General features: G+C 40.5%; 1 protein-coding gene across 1 annotated transcript in view; it reads right to left on the bottom strand.

Moving 5' to 3' along the window:
* Positions 1 to 26,170, bottom strand: part of rph3aa (rabphilin 3A homolog (mouse), a) — a 48,180-nt gene that overhangs the window by 17,254 nt on the left and 4,756 nt on the right. The window contains exons 2-4 of the mRNA XM_038734710.1: positions 3,739 to 3,867; positions 3,466 to 3,595; positions 3,037 to 3,120 (exon numbers count right to left, since the gene is read on the bottom strand). Coding sequence (XP_038590638.1) covers positions 3,037 to 3,120; positions 3,466 to 3,595; positions 3,739 to 3,854 — 330 coding nt within the window. The 5' untranslated portion in view covers positions 3,855 to 3,867. The remainder of the gene's footprint in view (positions 1 to 3,036; positions 3,121 to 3,465; positions 3,596 to 3,738; positions 3,868 to 26,170) is intronic.

Genomic DNA, 26,170 nt, shown 5'->3' on the forward strand with positions numbered 1-26,170 from the left:
CATAGCTAATCATGACCTGCTACCAAATGTTTCTTTACGCTGTAAAACAGCATTAATTTATTTCTTTAGCCCTTTAGGAGCAGCAGAACCGAGGTCCCCTCCCTCGTGGTGGCTCGGGCAACAGACGCTGTTTTTCCTGCCGTCTCAGCCCGCCTCGAGGGGATGCAGCCGAAAGACGATCGGGCTCACACACCGTGGGTCGCCGCCGAGTTTTCCCTGGCGGTCCTCCGCTTCAGGGTGCCACCGGGGACCTACGCATAACACTGGCCACCAGCCCCGAGGGTTCCCTTGGTGGATTTCGCAGAAGCATGGCGGAGCCTTGCAAACATATCCCTGTGGGTCCTGCGCACCGTAGTGGATGGCTACAGGCTGCGGTTCCGGGTCCGCCCCCCCCCCAGATTCAACGGGGTGGTCTGGACTGCGGTGCACACGGAGCAGAGCCAGGTATTGGGACAAGAAGTTTGCTCTCTGCTGGAGAAGGGGGCCATAGAACTTATTTCCCCGCCAGTCAGGGAGTCCGGGTTCTACAGCCGGTAATTCATAGTTCCCAAGAAGGACGGAGGGTTGCGTCTGATTTTAGATCTGTGGTCCTTGAACCTATCTCTGAGGAGATTCAGGTTCAAGATGCTTACCATCCCCGCCATCATCAGTCACATCCAATCCAAGGATTGGTTTGTCACGATAGCTCTGCGAGACGCATATTTCCACATCTCCATCCGTCCCTCTCACAGGAAGTTCCTGAGGTACGCCTTCGGGGGCGCGGCGTACCAGTATCAGGTTCTTACGTTTGGCCTAGCACTCTCCCCTCACATGTTCACCAAGTGTATGGATCTGCAGCTCTGGCCGCGATGAGGCTCCAGGGCATCCGCATATTGAACTACATCGACGACTGGCTCATTCTGGCCCAGTCTCGAGAGTTAGCGGTTCTTTCACCCGCGTCGCGCCCTGTGACAGCTGTGGGTCTGGCCCCTGAGGGGGCGCAGTTCCTGGAGGCGGGCCTGACGGCAGAAGCGGTCGAGACGCTACTCAGCTCCAGAGCCCCGTCCACGAGAAGGATGTACGGCCTGAAGTGGAAGGTGTTCGCCACCTGGTGTAGAGAATGGGCGGTGGACCCAGTTACCTGCTCGGTGATTATGATACTGGAGTTCCTCCAGCACCGTTTCTCTGCTGGCCTTTCCCCGTCCATGCTCAAGGTGTATGTGGCTGCCATTGCAGCGTTTCACGCCCCTCTGAGGGATGGGCTTTTGGGGAGGCTTCCACTGGTCGTGCGCTTCCTCCGTGGAGTCCAGAGGATGAGACCCGTGACTCGTTCCTGGGTTCCCACTTGGGACCTGGGTTCCCACTTGGGACCTGGCGCGGTTCTCAAGCACCTGACCCTTAAGATGGCCTTTCTCCTCGCTATCACCTCTCTGAGGAGGGTGGGGAATCTCCAGGCACTTTCGGTTTCTCCCCAATGCCTGGAGTTCGCCCTGGGTAGGGTCAGAGCCATCCTGCACCCCTGTCCGGGCTATGTCCCTAAGGTTCCGTCCAGTTTGGCAGGGTCCACGGTGCTGCAGGCGTTTCATCCCACACCTCATGTGACGGCGGAGGACGGGAGACTTCATCTGCTCTGCCCTCTCAGAGCGCTAAGTGTTTACACACTGAGGTCTTCCAGGTGGAGGAAAGCAGACCAGTTGCTGGTGTGTTTTGGGTCCCCCAAGGCTGGGCTCCCCACTTCTAAACACACGATCAGCAACTGGATCGTTCAGACTATTTCCCTGGCGCGGGTTACCTTCACCTATGGCCGTGAGGGCATGGCGGCCTCTAGGGCCCTCCTCGCAGGGGCTTTGCTCCTGGATCTGTGTGAGGCATCTGGCTGGGCCACTCCTCATACTTTTATCCAGTTTTACAGTCTGGACCTTCCTTCTGCACCCGGCACCCGTGCACTCTCCTCTTAGTCGTGCCTACAGGTTTCTGCACGCTGGGTGCAGGCGGGGTTTTGGCACGGCCTAGAGGGTATCTCGTTCTCATAGTGTCGTCACCGACGCAGTTCGAGTTCACCCAACAAAATGGGTCCTAAGACCAACCCCTGAGGCACACCATATTTAACTGGACAGAACAAAGAGACGTAGTTGTTTACAGACACTTCCTATTTGACAGGTAGGATGAAAAACATTCTAGGGCAGTACCAGAGATCCCCACCCAGTGCCTCAGTCTGTCTAACATGATGTTGTGATCAATGGTGTCAAAAGCAGCGCTAACGTCCAGGAGTACCAGGACTGAGCACATACCTTCATCAGCAGACAAAAGGGTAACTGCTGGATGTGGAAATAAGCAACCGTTTGCTAACAAGTTCAACATATCAATGTAAAAAATGGTGACATAATGTTGTGTTTACTACCAAAAAATCAGTTATTGCAGGAAACAAAGCTTTCAAAGTCGCCACATGAAAATGAGTAAAATGAGCCATTGTCTTCAACAGTATTTACTTTTGGGCAAAATGTGTTGATTTGTGTGTTGAATTTGTGTGATTGTTTTGTGTTTAAATAGACTAAACGATTAATAAATACTGATTTGACTGTCTGACTTGGAAAAAAAGATTTATTTTATTAAACAGACAAATGACGGGTTTGTCTTTGCAGCATTACAGAGAAGTTATTCTGTGTGTGACTGACAGGAGGGAGCATTTATTTAAAGAGTCTGGGCTCCCCGAGGCAGAGACCTCAACAAACACAGCGCATCAAAACAGCATTGTATAACTACAATACATTCTTCATTTTTCATAATAAACAAAATACTATCTGTATTTTTTTAATGAAATAAGTGTTGAAAAAAATAATTTCCTATAACTCAGTTTGGATATTGAAGAGGTGTCAATGGAAGGTAATTTTCCAGGTCACTGGACAGTGAAATGCAATAGACGAGTCTAAAAGCTAGGAAATGGTTCATATCATGAGAAGAGCTTCTGTTCTGGTGGCAGAAGAATCACATAATGGTATAATTAGGCACCATGATTTTATCAAACCCACCCTGTGCTACATATTTCCTTTCACTCACCTCTTGGTCTTCGTTGCAGATTCTGCACAGCCACATAGGACATGTTCTGCTGTTGCTCCATATCCCACATTTGCTGCACATGTGCTGCAAAGAGTGAAATACATACATAAAACACACACTGAGTCCTTGATGGCAGGTGCACAGAGCACATATACTTTTACAGTTCACATGGTATTAACATCTACTGAGTTACTGAGGGAAACAAAAAAATGAATGTGATTCATAAGATCAGGAAATATGCATGTCAGAACAATTTAGCATATGGCTCACTGGTGTTTATCACCATAGGAAACCTCTTAGGATCTAAACAACACTATAGGACATACAGTAAACAGAAATCGTGTGTGCAGACCTTACGTCCTCTGGGAACAAGTGTAGTGTCTGTTTTCTTTCCTTGTTCAAGCAGAAAGAATCTAAATATCCACCTACTTTTTTGCACTGCACACAGAGAACAGCTGTGACCCCCTGTGGTCCAAAAGACGCCCCACACAACAAACACTGCGACTGTCCGTCACCACACGCTGTCTTCTTGATATTATCCAGGCGACTGGAAAGACGCCTGAGAACACATGCAAATAATTGTGAGCACAAACACAAACTTGGCACAGGTTTTACACCAAAGCATCATTCAACTCAGCGAGCATCTGTGTGTGGTTGACTGACATGATTTGGTGCAACTGAGACAATAGTTTTCCATCTCACCCAATCCTCTCTTGCTCCATGTTCTCCATCATGGCTGCACGAGCCAGTACACTGTTGATGATCTCTTTCTCCTCATCCGTGAGCTCCTCCCCTGGGGGACCGCCAGACATGTTCATCGTCCACCTAATCCTGAACCCAAAACACACACACACACACACAAAAATAGACACATGGAGTATAAGTGAAAATGCAGCTCAGACAAAAGGCCAGTAACTCCGAAAAGTGCATAACTAACAAGAGCTAGACACTAAAATCTAAAGACAGGAGCACAGCTGGAAACATTTTGGCTTAAAGCAACACTGAGCAACTGCAAAACTTGTCTCACACACACACATACACACACACACTCGAACGAACAAGTTGAAAAAAGTTGAAATATCAAGGCAACAAACGTGTAAAAATAGTGAATTATGTCATGTTCTTCAGTTTAGGCTTTGAGTTCATCCAACTTTCCTCCAACCTTACACATTACATTAAAAGACATTTTTTCAATCCTCTAAGTTTTAATTTTCACACTTTGCATTTTTATTTATACTGTGAACGTTTTGCACATCCTCCTCATTTTAAACACTGCACAGCTCAATATTCAGTCAAATAGCTTTAAAGTTTGATTCCTCCTATAAATATTATATAGGAAGACCTCCTAAGACCAACACTACTGTGATTTGCTGTGGTGCACACTAAACCCAACCTACAAGTGTTGCTGGTTGTTTGGAAAGCTTCCAAAAACTGCCTTTAAGGTTTAACATCCCTTGTGGCCAACTCACAGAGCAGAGGGCAAATTCCTTGCCAGTGCAAATCAGATAAAGTCAGCTTACGAAGTGAGGGCAAGTGTTGTCGTTTTCAGGACAGGAACGTGCATGAGAGAGACTGTCGATGCAAATGTTTCAACAGAAGATTTTGGCATAAGAAATTGAGCTTTTGGATTCACCAGGTGAAAGTGCACCAACATAAAGTTCAGAATATTACACCAAATATACTAAATATTACATCTCTTTTTGGTGTGTTTGCCAGTTTAATATTAGTACACAATAAGTAAATTAAATACTTTCTTTAACCTTCAAAGAGTAACTTAACACTAGGCTTAAAATCAGTGTTTTACTGCCCTCTCTGATTTAAAGTCTGCTGCAAAAGACCACGCCCAGCAGTGATTTTACAGTGTACAGTGTACAGTGACACAACCCAGGGTAAATGGTAAATAGAAAATGGTCTGTACTTATAGCAACTTTCTAATCTTTCCAAGCACTTTACACTACATCCCATTCACTCACATTCATTCACTGATGAAATAGAAATACACATTCATACACATTCATACACATTGAAAAATAACGCTAAAGGACCCAAAGGGTCTTGACCTAGCGCTCAATGTGACGAGTTGGAAGTGCGCACAATTATATGCACACAATAATGCTATTATCAGAACACAAAGACGATTAATGAATCCATTAAAGCCTTTTTTACAGGACTGTAAAATTTATTTCATTTTATGCATCAATTATTCAAACATAAATGTGAGAATTTAAGTTTAGATTTTTACCAAAACAAAAAAGTGAGTGGCCAGTATGTTGTCTTCTATCAATACAGCAAAGACACTGTGCTACATCACCACAATATTTCCCTGTTTGCCATTCTGCTGTGTGCTCCAAGCACAAGTATTCAGAAACACTACGTACCTATTTTGCAAAATAATTTAAGTTATGCCAGCTTTAATCAACGTAGCTATATTTGTTGCATGCGTAATTATGAGCCACATCCCTCACGGCTACAGACTGAATTTGAATACCTGCTCTGATGCATCCTGCATGTTCCATGCACATAGTTGAAGGAGGCACGCACATGCACAGCTTGACCACAGCTCATAAAATGCTTCTATTAAGACTTTCTATTTCTCCTTTATTAGTGAAGGAAACAACCTCTTTGTAATCCTCAGTGTTATGTGGATATGACAAACTGTCCTCACGTCTTGAATGTCTTCTTATTGTTGTGGTTTAATCAGTTTTAGCCACATTAGCATATATAACTGCTAAACGTTAGCATGCTGATGTTAGCATTTAACTCAAAGCATCACAGTTATTTTGATGAAAGGCCACTGCTCCATTTTAAACATGGAATCTGTTTTATTCTGTTACAGTTTACACCTTATGTTTTGTGTAAAATCTTTTGCTGGAAGTCTACACAAATTTGACAAAATAAAATGTGCAAACTTTTGTCAATCCATGTGAATTACATTGTACACAATACAATTTGTGACCAAGTCAGGCTCCCAACAGAAAGCAGTTACAAAGCACAGTTACAAGCAGTTACGTGCATTCTCTGCCATGACTAATGACATTTCATTGTCCATTCAACTGTCAGTGTGCCATGGCTCTCAATAAATTTAAATGGTCTGATCGGAGATCATTTGAGAAGCCATGATTTATTTCAGCTCTACCACACCTACTGCTGTACCAGCGCCTCTGGTGGTTAAATTCCCAGACATCTGCCGGTCATGTCGAAGTGCAAAGGCACCATGTAGCTACTTGTGCAGCTGCTTGCTCTTGAAAATAGGGTGTTAATTGAGGCTGACTGCTGAGTATGGAAAGTGACCTGCTAGCTGTAATGTGTTATTGAAGTCTGGTCTGCAATGTGCATGCCTGAAGACATTTTCACTGCAGAGAAGCACACTCATTATCTCTTGACATGAGCATTGTTAAGAGGAAAGCATGACCTCAACCTCTCGCCTCTGGTCCAGAAACAGACAACACCTCCCTTGATTGATTGATACTGCAGACTGTTACAATATCTGCACGTTCCCCACATAAATTAACCTTAAAAATATATATTTAAGGGTGTTGTTGCCCAACCCAAAATCAGCAGTGGAATCAGTCACCTACCTGATCAGTTAATGTCATCATTTCACTTAATAATAATCTACACTGTAGGTAGCTGTTGGATGATTGTGTCCGAGAATTAAACATCACAAGAGATCAGGCAGTGGCTGCTGAGTAAGAATATTTTAATGCCTCACTTACTCATGGATCAGTGCACTTCATCTTTCTCATCCCATTCCCTCCTTTTCCTGCCTGTTCTGTCGCCTGAAAAATGTCCTGTCCCCAATGCATGTAAATGTCAAGGGTTGCTATCATTGTGGACAATGTGACAACCTGACAGATTGATGTTTGAGTGTGTGTGTGTGTGCCTTGAAGGGTTCACAGTGAGAGAAAAAGGTGGGGTCAGTAAGAAAGGAAATGGCAGACACTTTCAGCTCGTGAGTCACCACTCAACGAATTACACACACACACACACACTCACACACACACACACACACACAGTTGTGTGTCCATCACTTCAGAGGACATTAGATTGACTTAACCCTAATTTCCTGGAAACTTTCTCTAACCCCAACCATAACCACTACTTAAACCAAAATGTAATGATTTACAATATGGGGACTTGCGTTTTTTCCCAAAAAAAAAGGTGAATCCCAACAATGTGACAGTGTAAACAGATTTATGTCCCCACAACAAGTGAAATACACACTCACACTCACACACATTGTCAATATGCATCAAATCACCGCAACTGCAGCCTGGTTGCATGTGAAAACCACAAATTTGAAAGGAATTTGCATTTTGTTTTTATTTGTAATAAATTGATCAGGGATCAATGGGAGAAGTATCTGGATAATTTACTTACATAAAAGTAACAATACCACACTACAGTAATACTTTATTACAAGTAAAAGTCCTGCGTTTTAAAATATACTAACGTAAATGGACATAAGAATCTGAAACATAATGTAAATATGCTTATTTGCTTTCCTGCCAAGAGTTAAATGAGAGATCTATCACTCTGTACAGTAAATATGAAGCTACAGCTAGGAGACGGTTAGCTTAGCTTAGCATAAATAATGGAAATATGGAACACTAATTAACGTGTTACTGTATATCTCGTTTGTTTAATCCTTGGCCAGGCATGGTAACGTCCTGCCAGGCTAGCTATTTCCCCCTGTTTTTGCTAAGCTAAGCTAACCAGCTGCTGGTTGCTTCATATTTACTGCACACAGTAACACGAGAGTGGTATTGATCTTCGTTTAATTATCGGCAAAAAAAGCGAATAAGGGGAATTTCCAAAAATCTAAAGTTTAACTATTTCTTTAAGGTCTCAAAAATGAAACGTACTCATTATGCAGAACGGCCTCTGCCAGTGTTACATTATTATATTATTATCATTATTATTATTATTATTACTGATGCATCCATGTGTAGTCGTTTTATAGTGTTGAGTGGTTGATTCTGTAACAATACATCCCTGATCAACTGATTATATGTTTTGCATGTCAGCTGAAAGTACAATATTTCCTATGTTGGAAAGTTTATGTGCATTTACTCAAGTACTGTACTTAAGTACAAGGTTGAGGTACTTATATTTACTTGAGTTTTTTTTTTTCATTTTAAGCCAATTTATACTTGTACTCCACTACATCTCAGAGGCAAATATTGGACTTCTTAAAGTTACAAGTTAGTTTTCAGATTTAGATTTTACAAACAAAACATACAAACTGTTCATAAAATATGATGATATGTAATATATAAACTAATACAATATAAAAATGACACATAAAACTATATAAATGATGCCATTATGTAGTAGGACTTTTACTTTTAATACTTTAAATACATTTTGCTAAAAACACTTGTGTACCTTTATTTTGAATGCAGATGATTTATACCGTGTTATGTTGGTACCTTTACTCAAATAAAATATGTCAATACTTATATTGACATATTTCCCTCGGAAATGTAATGGAGTAGAAGTATAAAGCAGCATAACAAGGAAATACTCAAGTAAAGTACGGAGATCTCAACATTGTACTTGTTATGTACATTTCACCACTGGAAATGATGACATTTTAAATTAAATACAGTCACACAGAAATGACTGCAGTTATAAACAACTGTGATTAATATACTAGTGATAAATTCCAGTCAGGGTCAGTTGTTTCTCTCCCTCATAGTCACATGCTGTATGAACTGACTATTGACCGGACCAGTCGCTGCTTTACAATAGATCAATGTGCAGTGGAGCTCTGCAGCGGTACATGACACTCCCATCTGATTCTCACTTTTGTCCACTTAATAGGACAGAAACTGCTTACACATGACAGCATATCAATGTTAGCCCCCTTTTCACCCCACGAGCCCTCAATGTGTCTCATGTGCAACACTCGTGTGGTAAAGTACTTAGTAGTTATTACAACAGAGCTGTTGATTAGAGGCATCATCAGCACTAATCCAGGCTTTTCATCAGACCAGTGAGGTGACAAGAGAGCTGAGTGATGACTGAAAGAATGAGATCGGAGTTACATGCAGCTGAGATGACTTCCCTCTGCTGGTTTCAGTCCGCGTTAGAGTGTGAAGAGGTCAGCGATTTGGAAGGTGACAACAGACTACTTGCTCATTTGTGCTGAAAGGGGCCAGTAGAGGTGGGATAGGCACCTACTAACGATGCTTCTGACAAAACAATCGACAGATTACAACGTTGATTTTGTGTGACTCTGCAAAACAGCTGATTCACAATTTTACGTTTGTAAAATTCCTGCTTTCTGTGATATCTACACATGGCAAAATTGTGGTTCTGACAAATAAACTACAGTTAAGTTTAGGCATCAAAAACACCTGGTCGCTGTTAGGAGAAGATCATGTTAAACGATAATTGCACATCAGTGATTGGAGGTGAACTCCGGTCCCCGCAGACTCGCTACCATAGACTGTATATAAGAAGAGGACGTAGTCACCGTGACGTCACCCGTTGGTTTGTGGACTGCGGTTTACAAGCCTCAAGTTTATATAGGGCGCCGCCATGTTGAGTTTTGCAACCAGCGGCACCGGACGTGACCATATTTGGACGAGACGGTGGAGCTAACGGCCGTGTGCGGAGCTAGCTAGCTTGCTTAGCTAGGTGCATCTGTAATTCACGTTAACTGTCATTTTAACAGAGCTGACAATTTTTTCTAGTGAACAACAGGCTTAAAACTAAATGTACTCATGACAGGTCGTCAGGTCACTTGACAGGTCGTCATGGTAACGACTTGTCAATCACAGATTTATTAAATGAACATCATGTTATGTTGACCGACCGAAATTAACAATATACTTTTACTCAAGAACTGTATGTTAGTACAAATTTGAGATACTTGTCCACTTGATGCTACTTTATAATTCAACTCCAGTACATTTCAGAAAGAAATGCTGCACATTTTACACTATAACATTTATCTGAAAGCTGTAGTTACTAGTTATTTTTCAGATAAAAATTAAGACAACAACACTATTTAAAAAAACACTATCAGCTTATAATAAACTATTTGGTAAAGATTAAACTTGTGGACCCATTGTCATGTCTCAGATCTCTATGTTGTCTTTGTGACTATTACCGTTAACGTTAACGAAAATTAACAAAATAACAAAAACTAGGTGTGAAAAAAATTTGTTAACAAAATAAAAATAACAATGAGGCTTTCTAAAAAAGCGATAACTAACTGAAACTCTATTTGCAAAATGAATTAAAAGTAGAGAAGAAATTTCTTTAGTTTTCGTCTGTCGATTCGTTTTATAGGACCTACAGAAGCATTTTGGGTGGATATGAATTCTATTTTCCAGTTTCTTATCTGTACCAGTTTTAAGTCCACGCCCCTCGCCTGGCATCATGGGGTCAAAAGTTGGGAGAAAGTGGGATTCCCAAAGACTAAAACTAACACTGAAACGCATAAAAACTAAACTAAAACTAAGCATTTAAAAAAAAAAAATTAAAAAATTGTGGACAACAGGAAACAACAGTGCAAATACACCAATTGCAGAAGACAGAGTTTGGGGTTAGGGTTAGGGCAGGTGCACCTGCAAGAGTATGATTTAAATTTTGTTTCATATTTATATTTATCTACCCAAGATTGTCCCCTTTGTGTTGGTTCATTTTGTAGAAGGTAAAAAAGAAGAGTTTAATGAAATCTTAAGTAAAGAGTGTGGTTTACATTTTTTATACCAAGTCATTTGCAAGTGCCTTCAAATTTTTATTTAAGAGCAAACCCACTTTGAAAACCAACAAAAACTAAACTGAAATGAAAAACAAGTCCAAACAAAATAAAATAAAAATGAACGTATGTATGTAGCACACTTTGTTTTTGATTCTATCCTCCCATTAATCATCTCACTGCCCCTCTCATTTATTTTGTGACCCTTTGAGGGGGCCCATACCCTAGGTTGGGGATTTCTGGATTAAACTACCAAACCTTTACTGTATAAGGCAGATGGGGACACTGGGCTGGTGCAGGACAGGGGCAAACCAAAGACAAGCTGGAGGGATTATATCCCCAAGGAGGCGACAGCTTCATCCAACAGCAAAGCTCACTAGAGGGCAAATCCATGCAACATAGAAATGACAGTCACCTGGATTTAACTCTCTGGACCCTCGGGGAAATCTTTTTCTGTCATAAAGAGTCAGAGTCCGGCCCACCTCCAGGCTAGTTTCTGTTTCACCAGCGTTTGAAGCCAGGTTGTATAACTTCTAATAGAACAAATTACGCATTCTTTCACTTGCAAATAAAATGTTGAATTTATTAACAATAAAAAACAAACACAACCTTTTTCAATTTAATGCATTCAGATATTTCAGTATAATCTGTCGCTTACTGTTGCTAATTCTTGCTAATAATAAGCGGGAAACTATGAATGAGCATGCGAGAGAGAGGAGCCTGCCATTTGCTCATTCATAGTTTCCCGTTGTCATTAACTGTGGCTGTTAGTTGTAACATCAGCTGTTCCATCAGCTGGTCACATCTATCCAATAGCACAGCGACACGCCTACTTGGCCAATCATCTCGGCTGTCTTTTTAAATATGGTTCTCTCTCTCTGCCTTCAGTACATTCATGCTGCTGTTATGTTTCATCAAGTCATCAGCGGAGTCATCGGGCACCAGCACCAGCAGAGTCCAGATCCTGCTCAGGGCTATCGCCAAAGACTTTCTGTCAAGTCTAACTTACACATATCATCTGTAATAAACATTATCTTGACTTCATTCACTAGATTGAAATAATGTAGCTGAACAAATTTTCAGCACTGTAAATGTTTTGTAATATAAAATAAAGTGAAATTGCAACCAGGGTGCCTTTGTTATGTTATTGATGGCAATAAACATCTATGGACTTTGTTGTCCTTCAGAATCCTAATCACACGTATTATTTTACACGTACGAGGAATTTGCTTTTTTGATGAAGTGCCACAAACATGCAGTTGACGTAAATAAATGTAAAAATATGGAATCAACTGATGCAAGTTATATAAGAATGATAAAAGAATAGAGAAAAATAATACGACTATTTGCAGAGAAAGAACAACATGGCAGATATTTACATGTGCATTGTTCCGGGTTTGTGTTATGCAGACATATTGCAACGGAAGAGGATATTGTGTACATAAATATAAATTGACAAAAAACATTTAACAATTAACAACAAATATGTGCAATATGCCAGGTTTGTGTATGATATGAAATTAAATTAAATAATCTTTACACATGCAGAGACATTTGTATTGTTTGAAAGGGTGAGTGTCAGTGGTGGACCCGGGCCTTGTTAATGAGGCTAGCTGCAAAAGGGAAGAAGCTGTATGTGGTGAGAGGTTTTGGTTCTGATGGACAGCAGTCTCTTGCCAGAGGGAAACAGTTTGTGTCCAGGGTGGGAGGCGTCAGCTGCAATCTTTCCTGCTCGCCTCAGAGTCCTGGAGGCGTACACTTGTGCTGTAGTGTGGTTCACATTTTCCTTTTGTGTTGACTGTAGGCATAAATGACAGGCAAATACTCTGAAATACTGTATTTGAAATGGACAGCTGAACAGCACCTACTCTCCTAACTATGTTCATGATGTGGGGGATGAATCCTGCGAGCATCGCTTGAGAAGGCCACACCAAGGACATGTCATTGCAAGAAGCCGGGCTTGATTTGCACCTTTTTTTATGGCATGAGATGACTGAGGGGCCCCGGAGGACAACCTCTAGGGAGCAGAGGTACCTTTATGAATGTGTGCGTGTGTGTGTGCGTGTGTCCATTTAAGATTATAGGTAATAACTTGTCAGGTGAACCGTGGTGTAAACCACTCCACGATGATGAGAGGAGTAACAGAGCAATTTTTATCTACCCACACTCACAACTGTACATCAAAGACTGCCAACAGCAAAAATCAATATAATCTTTAATATTTGAGCGTGTGCATGCAAGATGTAGATTTTAGGAGAAGCTGTGAGGTTTTGTTTTTAGGGATGCTGTGTCAGTCAGCCCACCTCTTTAGTACAGACGGTAATATCTCAACAAATACTGAATGACTTGTCATGAATTTTTATGCAGACTTTCGTGGTTCCCAGAGGATGAATCATAATTACTTTGGTGATCCTCATATTTTTCCTGTAGCGCAACCAGCAGATTGACATTTTTGGCTAGTAGAGAAATGTCTGAACAAGTATTCTAGACATTTATGTTACCCTCTGTCATGGTTTGACTTTTGGTGTTATTATTTCCTCTCTTCTTGGTTAAGCCTGGTAATTTCTGTATTAGTTTATTTAGTCATGTCATGGATTATGTTTTGTTTTGCATTTGTTCCATGTTTAGTGTCTGCAATGTTTCCTGTTTTGTTCTGTAATTACCTGTCTCCATTCCCTGTTTCTGATTCTTGTCTGTGTTTGCTCTAATTGCCTTGATGTGTCTCACCTGAGCTTGATTACCCTGCCTACCTGGTGTCTGTTGTTCTGTGTCAGTATTTAAACCCTCAGTTCTATTCAGTCTTTGTTGCGTCCTCATGGTTAGTTCTGTTCTGGCATGTCTCTGTGTTTTGGATCTGCCCAGTTTCTGTGTGTGCTATGCTAACATCAACATGTGACCATATCAATGGCAGTGTGTGTTGACGCTACAACTAGTAGCTTCCTTAAATTTCACTACATTTTTGTTTTAATTTATTTTTGTTTCCGCCTTTATTACAGAAACACATTCAATTATAATCACTTATGAGAGAAATACACTCATTAACATCGGAAAAGAAAGTGCCTAGATCGGACTGAGTGCGGCGGCCCTGGAGATGATCGGCATCTCACGTACAGACAACCAGAACAGCAGGACTAAACGTCGAACCAGAGAGAAAAGACAGTGGGGCTAAGAGGTAAGCTAACCCATGTTGGACCAATGGCTTCTCCACCTCCCAGCGTACCCCTGGCTGATGTCTGGTCACCGTCTGGAACGAGATACAGAAGTATCTGCTGTCACAACATCTTCATCCTCAGCACTGCCACACCCCAAGCAATTTACTTTATTTCTGTATATCATTTTCTTTTACTTTTTATATATTGTTTGCTTTTTGTATAAAAAAGGGAACCACAAACAGCATCTCATTTTACAACCCTGTTGTAAAATGATGAATAAATGTACCTTAATGACAGAATATTAGCATGCTGGTGTTAGCATTTTACTCAAAGCACCTGCGTAAGACAGCCTCACAGAGCTGCTAGCAGGCTGCTGCTGGTCTTGTTCTGTTGCATCCAACATGAAAACATTTCTTTTTCTACAAGAACTGGAAGTGCAGAGTGCTGATCGGCAATGTTCGCGGCTGTGTTTCTGCCAGCGTATCACTCTACTTCTGTCTTTCTCTCTGTTTGTCTGTCTCTTAGCTGCTGGCGAGTGCAGTAAAGTAGGTCTTCTGTCATAAAGACCTTCACCAAACTGCCATTAACATTAGTACAAATTAAATGTGGACATACACATACTCTTTCCCCCTGACTTTCACACACGCCCACACATACAGGCAGAGAGAGGACCTGTCACACCCGGTCAGTGGCCCAGAGAAAAGCATTGCAAATTGACATGAAGTAAAAGGAAACCAAGGCATTGTAGCTCCATGAGACTATGTGGGCTGAATAAGAGCTGCAGGGCCACAAACACACACAAAAGTCACTCATGTCAACACACACACAAACACTCATAATGTGAGAGAGTGTGTGAGCACTGCGGGGAGGAAAGCTCTGACAGATTGCGTCATCCTCCTGTGTTTCCTCTGACGCAGAGAGGCCCCCCTACTTACTGGCTTCATCTGTTCTTTTTTTTTTTATATTTCATATTCACATATTAGTGAGTACAAGAAGAGGAAATAATTTGTTTACCCATACAATACTAATAATTCAAGAGGGAAATACTATAATACTTGTCATGTTCATCTCAGGTTAAACAAAATTCTGGTTTATTACAATCTGCATCTTATTTTCATAGTGTTAGGCATGATTTCTACCAGTTATAGTTAGAGTTATAGTTTTTGTCAGTACCATTGGTACAATTCTCGAATCATCCTTAACATTTGCAAAACATTAAGTGCATTTCTCAAAACAGATCGTACAAACAGCACAACACAGTGGTTTACCTGCAAAAAGCCCATAACTTGCTCAAAATCCTTGGTCTATATCTGAAAAGTAAATATTTAGGTCAGTGACCATGACAAGTCCTTGTGTCATTGTTTTAGAAAAAAATAGTCAAAATGTTTAGCCATGTTGTCAAGAGCGTACTCTGTAAGGGTTTTGCAGAGAAAAAGTAGCTGCCTGCTCTCATTGGCTGGATGTTGATGTCGAGTCGGCCGACTCTTCCAGATATTTGGCATGCTAGATATCTGGCAGACGTCGGCGATGTGTTAGAAATGTGTCGGGGAGCCGTTTAGATGCGTCGTTGTGTGGTTTACACATAACAACTGGCGACCGCCAATCGACTGCTGATTTACTCCCGATCACAGCCTGACGGTCACCGAGCTCGCCGAGCAGCAAATTGAGCTAAAGATCGTGTAGTGTGAACTACTTATGGATACTTTACTGTGTACTGTGAATGGTAGTGTGTGTATCGGGTGGACAGTCTGAGGGCTGTTTTGCTTTTGTTGTGTGTTGTGATTTGTTGTTGACAATACTTACTTTGTTTATGGTCCGTTCAAAACAACATTTCGTTCAGCTATATACTTGTATGCAAAGAATAAGACACTAAAATTCACTTGTGTTTTCTGGCTCCACCTGTTATGATCAGCTGGCACAGGAATAAAGGCATTTGAACTCAAACACAAGACGCCAGGCTGAGCAGGTACAGTTAGTGGTGTTTATTTAACAGCAAAACTAAAGGTGATCGAGCTTATGGAGGTGTCCATTAGGCAGGCCAAAGTCAAAACACAGGTGAACTGTCCAAATGAAAGTAAACAAAATCCACACCTGTATAGGCAATAATCCAGAAAACTGTAAATGCAAACGAAGTCCTAAACACACAGGCAGAAAACACAGAAGACAAGCAGGTACGTTTGAATATTACACAGACAAGCTGACACTGAACAATGAAAAAACACAGAGTAAAATACACAAGAGGGAGGTGACAAACAAGGGAACGGTAAGGGGGGGAAGGAGGTTGCTGCAGCAAATTACATGTGCAGACCTATGGTGCAGACAATATAATGGGCACTATTGTTACTATATGACAACATAAAATACAGGTTAGTGCTGAGGGCTACATTGGTGTGATGGGCAGATCAGCTCTTAAAATATCTGCTCTTAATATACCTCATCTCAGGTGATTTCTTTATTGTGTTGATGTACGAGTGTTTTCTTTAACAGTTTACTTTCATGATTAGAGAGGCTGCTGTCAGTCATATAAAACGTTTCCATGGGTGCAGTAATGTCACAGCAAATACCCTTGGACATTTATGCAGCAAAACTAAAAACTGTAGTTATAAACTTGACAGAACAGACAGAGGAAACTCTGAAGAGGAAACAGAACTACTACTTCTACTTTTAGCTTCTGAAATAATTTAGATGCACTAATGGAGCTCAGGATTGGATCAGGAGGACGGCTGCTTTACTCTAGTTTCACTGTATGAACCTGGACTGTGTGTGAGACCTTTTTGGATGTGGAAAAGAGCAAAGAACATGAATTAACTTTAGATTCTGACCGATCCTGTAGGCATGTCGGGAGATTTAAATATGAAATAATGCAGCTGCTCTTTTTTTGTGGAGATGCTTCACCGTCCACCCGGAAATTCACAAAACGTTTCGCCCAAAATTCTGCCCGCAAACAGCGGTGCTTTTAGTTATTGCATGCAGAAAGTGTTTCCACAAGTGTGGCCACTGAGCGTGAAACAGTTTTTCAAGTTGAAATGAGGGTAGCGACAGTGTAATCAGCTGCGCCGGCATGGCCTCCTTTTAAGTTGATCGTGTTATCAATGGTATTTATTTTGAATGTGCGCATTTCTACTGTAAAGCACCCCTAAGCGAAAATGTCTTCCTGCACGCCTGGTGACAAACATGTGGAAACAATCAAGGAAAAGTAAAACAATCAAACTGGGAAATGGGAAAACACAAGAGCAGGAAGGAAAGTGACCAGAAAACAAGAGGAGAGGAACATACACAAATAAATAGTATAAGCACAGGAAGCACAAAACAAATAAATAAACAACAAGACAAAACATAAAATACTAAGAATGAGAAACACAGTGATATGAGGTGATTGACAAAATAAAACAGGAGAAACAAAAACCCAATACCATGACACCACCTGATTTACATAGGTGGTGTTACGACGTTCCCACATCTTAGCAAATAATCAGGTTATTATTAATACCAAATCTTCAAGACGAACCCCAATTATCCTTTAAAAGTGACATAATAGGTGATGTAATGTCGCTTGAGATTAGTCATCGTCAGGCCTTAAATGAGGTTAGTCATCTCAGAAAAACCAGGTTCAGGCAACCTCATCTAGTACAACAGCAGAATCCCAGTTATTTACGGTACACAGAACATTCCCCAAGGAGTCAAACACTCCCATCTGAATTAGACTGGAACATTTCAGCACTCCTACGAACACACACACCCTCATCTATTCAACACACTCATCTATCCCACTACCAAACTCCCCCACTGCTTTCCTCACACTGTCCCCACAGCTGTCACTTCTCTCGTCGATCCACCATTCAGCCATTCAACATCATCAATTCATGCACTCTGCTCTCCCCACTCCCCCCAGTGAGGCTTGTCAGACTAGTGAGGAAGCAGCTTATGGAGCTTAGTTCTGCAAAGACTCATCACAACCTACTTTATCCCCTCTATCTGATGACTCCCAGGGGATTGTTAACCCTCGCATACACATAAACGAACACCTTTTCTGTTGACTCCAGGAAAAAGCCAAGCACAGATATGAGAGTAATCTGGTCAACAATCCCAACATGAGTGGCTGAAAGCTTTGATCTCTGTGTAGTGGAGGAGGTGGCAGGACAAGAAAACATTTGAGCGCAAAAGACTCGATGGCTTTCACAACACTTCACACACAAGTAGGTTGAGGGATGAAAGCAGGAGAGATACAGTGTTGTTACTCATGAGGGGGGGTTTCTTTAGCCATGCTTGCGGTGAGGCTCAAGCGACGGCAATATCAGATGGTTAATCCACTACCACTGTCCAGACTGAAATATCTCAACATCTTTTGGATGGATTGTCATGACATTTGGTTCGGACATTTACGTTTCCCTCAGGATGAACTGTAAAATATGTTGTAGAAGTTTAAATTTGTCCTTTATGACCAAACCTAGGTTTCTGTCCCGTATAGTGAGGAATGCACAGCCCTGTGTTGGGGAAATTAAATAACCATTATACCTAATGCATGGCACAACACAGAAGTGCCAAAAACCTCAGGTCAAGACCCAGCAGTTTACCTACATCAGAAGGAAAGACAGAGAGGACCGATGGTTTGAAAGAGGTGTTTAGGAGCCCATTTACACCTGGGTGGAAAGACAATCCCTAAACATAGGAGGAGGTCTGCGACACTTACCCCCACCCCAACGCAAACCTTTGGCTTCATGTGAGAATGCCAGCGATGGTTGTTCAGACTTGGCCTCGGGTGTCTCCAACAACCATAATGATTGTCGTTACAACAGCCAAGAGCACTACCAAACAAAGCAGTATCCATCATATTGACGACCACACAGAAGTTAAATAGCTGGGTTTCCCTACCAGTAAGTCGGAAGCCTAAAGCCTACTTGCCCTAAATTTTAACCTTCCTTTTGATAACCCTGACTTGGATGACTGAGAACCTTCATAGACATAAATTACTTTGTTTAGCACTAATTAGCAAATGTTAGCATGCTAACACGCTAAAATAACATGACGAACATTGTTAACATCCCAGCTAAACATCAACATGTTAGCATTGGCTCTGTGAGCTTGTTAGAATAGCCTTCTGATGTTAGCATTTGTGTCCATGTAGACTTCTGGTCTTGTTTTACCATTGATTACATTCATTTACATTCATTCATTTAGCTGACGCTTTCATCCAAAGCGACTTACAATTGCTACACGTCAGAGGTCGCATGCCGCTGGAGCACCTAGGGGTTAAGTGTCTTGCTTAGGGACACATTGGTGAATGTGATTGAACGCGGCTCTCCCACACCAAAGGCATGTGTCTTACCCACTGTTCTATCACCATGATGGCAACATCGGTCCACTACTTTGGTCCAGACTTAAGTATCTCATCTATCTGATGGATTATAATGAAATTTTGAACAGCTATTAATGGTCCCCACAGGATAAATCTAAATTTATGGTAATGTGCGAAATGTCTCAAAAACTATTGGGTGGATAACCATGAAATTTGTTTCAGGCATCAATGCCTGAAAGACATTACAATGTGGATTTCCCAAAATATTCTCAAACTAAATGATGACAAAACAGAGGTCATCTTGATTGGACCAAGGCCTCAAAGAGAGGCAATATCAAAAAACCTAGAGCCACTAGGCCTGAGCAGTAAAAGCCAAGAATCTAGGTGTTATTCTAGATAATGGCCTAACATTTGAGCCCCCTTTAAGATATTATTATTTAAGAAGCATTGCAGAAATCAGACCTCTCCTCCGACAAGTGGACGCAATATGCTTTTCTACAGCCTCCCACAAAAAAAGCATTAAACAAGTAAGTTCCATATTACTGCAACACTACCCACACTACACTGGCTACCTGTGTGTTTTAATATAGTTTTTAAGATTCTTCTAATAGTTTTTAAAACGTTAAAAAGTTTAACACCAAAATATTTTGGTGGCTGCATTAAGGAGTAAGATTTCAGAGTAGAACCCTTTGATCCTCCACTGCATGTCCTTTAACAATCCTAAAAGTTAACCATAAAGAAGCAGTGAGGCGGCTTTAAGCTTTTATGGACAGGCTCTGGAACGCCCTACCAGGCTATATCAGAGAGGCAGAAACTCTCCATACCTTCAAGATACGTCTTGTTTAAACTTGGTCTCAGATAGCCTGCTTGCCTCTTATATTTTACCTTGACTGTGTTCTATTACTTCCTTTTTATTTAATTTTATCTATTAGTAAATATCATATTTTATTAGTAGTAGTAGTAGTAGTAGTAGTAGTAACAGTTTGTTTTATGACCAAATGCCTGTAACACTTATGACATTCCCTCTGCTGAACTTTGTATTTAGTGCTAATTTGCTCTAAACGTCACCATGTATCTGTTAAAAAAAAATCAGTTTGGATCTAGTTAAGGTAATGACCATGAACAAAAATCCAGCGGGGGAACCTTTGTTGCATGAAATCCACCATCTCTCTCTCTCTCCCTTTTCATATTTCCTGCAATGTCTCTACTGTCCCAAAAGTAATTTTGAAAAAATACTGTTAGGCATTCACTGATTGTGTGCGGAAATTTCTTTCAACCAAAAGCAGATAATTATGAAAACACAAATAAATGTAATTGCAGTTATAATTAGCAGCTTCTGCGTGTATGTGTGCGGATGACAGGAGTGCTCTGCATGGCAAGTTTAATACGAGAGCAAACACCCATATGGTGAATGCTGAGTGGAAATCACAGATTCTCTGTGCGTGTCTGAATATCCCAGGGGCAGCGCTGAAACTAAACTGAGCAAAACAGAATGCAAACCTCAGGCTTATTGTCCATCTCGGCCTCTCTTTTGTGTCTACTGTATCTGCCTCTCTCATTTCTCTGTTTGAGTGTGAGAGGGCCGGGGTCGAGGAGGATCATTCTCTCACCTGATTTACTGCGAGGAGGTCAGCTGAAAGCGTAAAGACAGAAGTAGAATAATGAGGAGAAACGAGGCCAGGAATGTTCTGCGAGAGGAGTCATCAGATATGATGCGCTCATCAGTCAACATTTAATCTTGCAAACTGCAGTCTAAGTGCATGAACATCATTAATGTTCATATCATTGCTGTTGGCTGACTTTTCACTGCTCTGAGAATCAACATGAAAGACGAGTAAAGAAACACAATTTTTGTGTCTGTAAAAATTATCACTGTGTCAGATTAAGTGATAATAGAGTCACACAGTAAATTCATGCTGTGATTAAACCGAGAGACATGACAGACTACAATGTTGGTCCCAGACAAACAGGACGTTTTTGCTGTTCTGCTGTTTTCAAAAAATATTGCTCAAAATTGTTAAAATATCTACTGAATGCAGTCCATTTATTCAGAGAAGCAACTCATTCATTAACTCATGAATAAATATTTTAGTATGTTTATAACCACCAGCATCCGTCTGGTTCCTTTGACTGAACATTAGCAGGGTCTGATGAATCAATAGCAGCATTGATCCTTGAAAGCAGAGATCTGGTGTTATAGTTAAGTTGAGTCACGGCTTACTATTATTTCACTGTGTTTATTGGATGCAAGGAATGGCATTAAGTTAAAGCAAGGGATACACTGTGACTGTAATTCCAGCTGCCTACCAATTTCTATCTATGCATTTAGAAAAAATTATTACAGCCTAACAATTTCGAGCTAATTTCAGCAAGAGCTACGTGAGAAACATCGTCAGGCTAAGCCAGAGACAGAGTAGGGCCATGGAGGTATTCACAAATTTGCGATTGGGAAGGAGGTGCTAGGAACTCACTTCCAAGAATGTAAACATGCAGTAGCGTCTGAAGCGTTGTGTATGAGACTGGCTGTTGTGTTTGGAAACGAAAGATAAGAAAGATGTGACCTTTTCCTCAGTTTCACACTTCCACCTCGCAGCACCAACAACATCATTCCTCTTTTGCTTCGTCATATTTACAGATGGAGAGCGCTCTGTGCTCCTCTTGGTCAAAATCACGGTATACGTTGTGGCATTTGTTGCAGACGTGGTGAGGTTTCCCAGATACAGCGTTGGTTGTTGTCCACTGTGAACCCCCAAGAAGCATCTGCATTTGTTAGGGTTGTTTAAATGGAAACACTCACTTGTGATTTTAGGTTTATTATAAACAAGCTTTTTTTTAATGGCAGGGAAAAGCTCTGGTGAAAGTGCCATTTTTTAAATATATTTCTACTAGCAGGGAAATCAGAGAAGATTCCCCGTGACCCTGATGTTTAAGGAGCCCGAAAAAAAAAGCTATGCAAAGCAGATTTTATGCAAACATCAGACTTTTTTGACAAAATATTCTCACCGCAAGGTCCATTTAGTAGCAGCGTAGGAGCTTTTGATCATGTCGCACGATCAAAGCTTTGAGCATGTCAATCTCAGTTTCTGCTTATTGGATGAGAAATCCTTACAGGTACGTTTTTAGGTACTTTTATTTACTTGACACTTTTTATGTCACATTCTACTTCAACTACTCTACATTTCAGAGGGAAATATTGTACTTTTTACAAACATTTACTTACACAGAGCATATAAAAATATGATGTTTTGGTTAAATTACACAACATTTAAAACGTACAGCTGAAATTATTAGACAATGAATTAATTAATTAATGTTGATGTTTGGACTGTGGGTTGAACACAACAAGCATTGTGAAGGCGTCACTTTGGGCTCTGGGTAATTGTGACGAACTTTCTCACTATTTACTTTCCTATTGTAATTTGTTTTCTATTTAACTCTTTTTAAAACTTGTATTTGAATGTCTTTTTTATATTTTTCTTTGTTGCTTTCATGTTTTATGTAAATTACTTTGAATTGCCTTGTGGTTGAAATGTGCTATACAAATCAACTTGCCTTGCATATTTTTTTCAATGGAGAAAATAATCAGCAGATTAATCCTTAATGAAAATAATCATTAGGTGCAGTTCAACACAAAATGAGCTCCAACTTAACAACTAGGCTACATCAGTAAAATCCGGCTTTTACATGAATGCATGAGGAATAATCTAATGACAGAAATACACTGAACAAAATTATAAACACTTTTGTTTTTGTCCACATTCATCATGAGCTGAACTCAAAGATCTCTCTATGTACACAAAAGGCCTATTTCTCACAAATATTGTTCACAAATCTTTCAAAATCTGTGTTAGTGAGCACTTCTCCTTTGCCGAGATAATCCATCCACCTCACAGGTGTGGCATATCAAGATGCTGATCAGACAGCATGGGGATTGCACAGGTGTGCCTTAGGCTGGCCACAATAAAAGGCCACTCACAGCTGAGAGTAGTCAAAAACTCAGGAAAAAAGCCAGCTAAGGAGAGACCCCGCCAAGAGAGAGATTGTCAGCAGCTGGAGCGCTGAGACAGAAGACAGTAGGGAGAAGATAAGGAGTTTGTGTGGTTGGCTAGCTGGCTGTTCAGCTGTATCAGGGGCCTTTTGTTAAAACTGTTCAACTTTTCATATAATATATGTGCTCAACATAAAAATGGTTTGACGCGAAACGTTAAACTTTCACATTCTCCTCCTTCTGCATGAATGGTTGTGCTTATTGATGAGATAGTAGCATTAACAAATTAGGTTCCAATGAAGGCCATTTTTCTGGCACAAGGATTTAATGAATGAACATGAAATTGCTGTTTTGTCCAACTGAAATTAATATACTGGTGATGGGCTATTTAGTATACTATTACATAAAATGACAATGCGCATAGTGAAATATGATTAATATGTTAACATTGTGGCTGGGCATTAATTAATTAACAGCGACAATTATTTTATTACTTTTTTTTTAATCATCATTATTTTGAAAGTCCATTTCTCACTGGCTCTGAATACACATACAGTCATGTATACACCATGGGTCACAGGAGAGGTGGGATGTTGATCAGCCTGCAAATCACACACTCAAACAAGCAGTGGAGGGATGCTGTGTGTGGGAGAAGTAGATAAACAAAAGCAAGACAAGCAATCAAATGCCATGGGGAAGTGGATAGCTACACATTGCACGCTGATTAGTATTGGGGAAGATGTCGGTGTGAATTCCCTACTGTTGATGTCCTCTTTAGTGAACAGTAATAGATTCTGGAAACTCCCAAACAGCGAGGATCAGTCTCTCTTTCAATGATTTGTGCTGCACGTCGTGTACAAAAAGTTCAATTCAACTTTAGCAGCGGGCGGGCGTGTGCGTGAGGTACCCACTTCACCTCACTCTAACATGGACACTTGCTACTGAACACAGACTGTTTCTGCTGTTCCCTGGTAAAAGAAAAATGTTTCTGCTGATACCTGTTCAGAAGAAAACTGGACTCTGATGGTAACTTTTTTTAACAAGCTAGATAAAAGGTAACGCCCTGGCAGTGGCAAATAGCTCTGGTTTTATATTCGATTTGATTACATTAATGTTTAAGTTGAGATTTACAAGAAATATTTTATTGCTGCTGTTTAAAGGGAATACTGCTGGTAAAAAGCACCTTATTTGTTTAAAGTGTTTGCAAACCACATATTATTGCACTTTTGTGTATATAGCAGTACATTTAAATTAAAAGTGCGCAATACATTACTTTAGAATTTATTATTAAATTTTGCACATAACAATGCGATTAATCGCATAAAAATCTTGTGATTAATCGCGATTAAAAATGTTAATAATTGCCCGGCACTAATTAACATACAGGTACTAACAGTATACTATAAGATTAAAATGTAACTTTTTATCTACTGTTATAATATTACACTAATAGACCCCTCCATGTTGTGTGAAAGAGCCTCTGCAATGGAAAGATGCAGATTTCAAATGCATAGGATACCATTGTGCCAGTATGTACTCCTTCTACCCTCCTCCTGAGAGCAACACGTTCCCCCTGTTCTGTTTCATTAAAGTTGTTGTAATACTCTTCAGTAGTTTTGTTTACATTAGGCGTGGGTTGTGTGGATGCTGCTGGTGTTTGTGAATCAATCCCTGAAAACTACACAAGCACCAATCACAGTAGAGTTTTTGTGATGAGTGATCATTGTTTTAAATGTTTGTTTTCAAATTTTCGAAACATCTGTTTCAATATTATAAAAAGCTTTGATAAAACTTTTCAGGCCAATGCCGACAAGGGTCTTCACTTCCATAGTCCTCCAATGGTTTCACACCATAGTTGAACACAAGGAGAAGGAGCACACACGTAGTATAAATATGTATATGAAAAATACTTAATTAAACTCTGAATTACTTGAATATTTTTGTCTGTGCTTCTAAATGTCTTTGTGTGCACATGTGCTCCTTGGAAAAAATGGGCCCTTGGACATTTTTCTGAAAATACAGATTGAGTCTGTGGATGGTTGATCCACATATTGCTGGTGGTGTGTGTTGGACATGTTTGCCTTGAGGCCCCTAACAGAATAATTGGGTCATGCGGGGGAGAGATCCTCAAATAGCAGTGTATAAAAGTGCCAAAGTGGTTTTCTGTTTACAGCTGTTTCTGTGACACACCCACCATTATCCTTCCTGGCTGTGAACACTTCAAGTGTGCCCATGATACACAGCTAATCAAGAGTGGGTTTGTGCAGCACATCTGTTGAGAGAAATTCCAGAGCGCTGAAAACGATAACGCCCCAGCTGCACATCTGAGGAGGAGGAAAGTCAATTGCTGTACATTTCAACCGTCCAAATTGCTAAACGCTCCGCTGTATGAACTCATGTGGAACAGTCCTCACTGGAAGTAATAGGAAAAAGGGAAGTTCATGAATTTCAATTGATTGCTTAACTGGATTAGGTCAGAATGGACTGGACCCCAAACCTGGCACAATTTTATAATCAAAGAGGCAATTTCATCCATTTAAACTGGACAGATGTATTACCTTAAACAATAGGTCTGTGTACAGTGTGCATAATTGGTATGTAGCCTACATTTCTGCATGTTAGAGTCAGTGTTGGAAGAAGTATTCAGATCCTTTACTTAAGTAAAAGTACTAACACCACACTGTGAAAATATTCCACTACAAATGAAAGTAAAAGTCCTGAATTTTAAAACCTTACTTAAGTAAAAGTACTAATTCCACACTGTGAAAATACTGCACTACAAGTGAAAGTCTTGTAATTTAAACCTTACTTAAGTAAAAGTGCTAATTCACACTGTAAAAATACTCCACTGTGAGTAAAAGTAAAAGTCCTGAATTTTAAAACCTTACTTAAGTAAAAGTATTAATACCACACTGTGAAAATACTCCACTACAAGTAAAAGTAAAAGTCCTGAATTTTAAAACCTTACTTAAGTAAAAGTATTA

This window comes from Micropterus salmoides, unplaced genomic scaffold (genome assembly GCF_014851395.1).
Source record: "Micropterus salmoides isolate LMB-PRFRI ecotype aquatic unplaced genomic scaffold, ASM1485139v1 Ms_hic_scaffold_20, whole genome shotgun sequence".
Classification (NCBI taxonomy): Eukaryota; Metazoa; Chordata; class Actinopteri; order Centrarchiformes; family Centrarchidae; genus Micropterus; species Micropterus salmoides.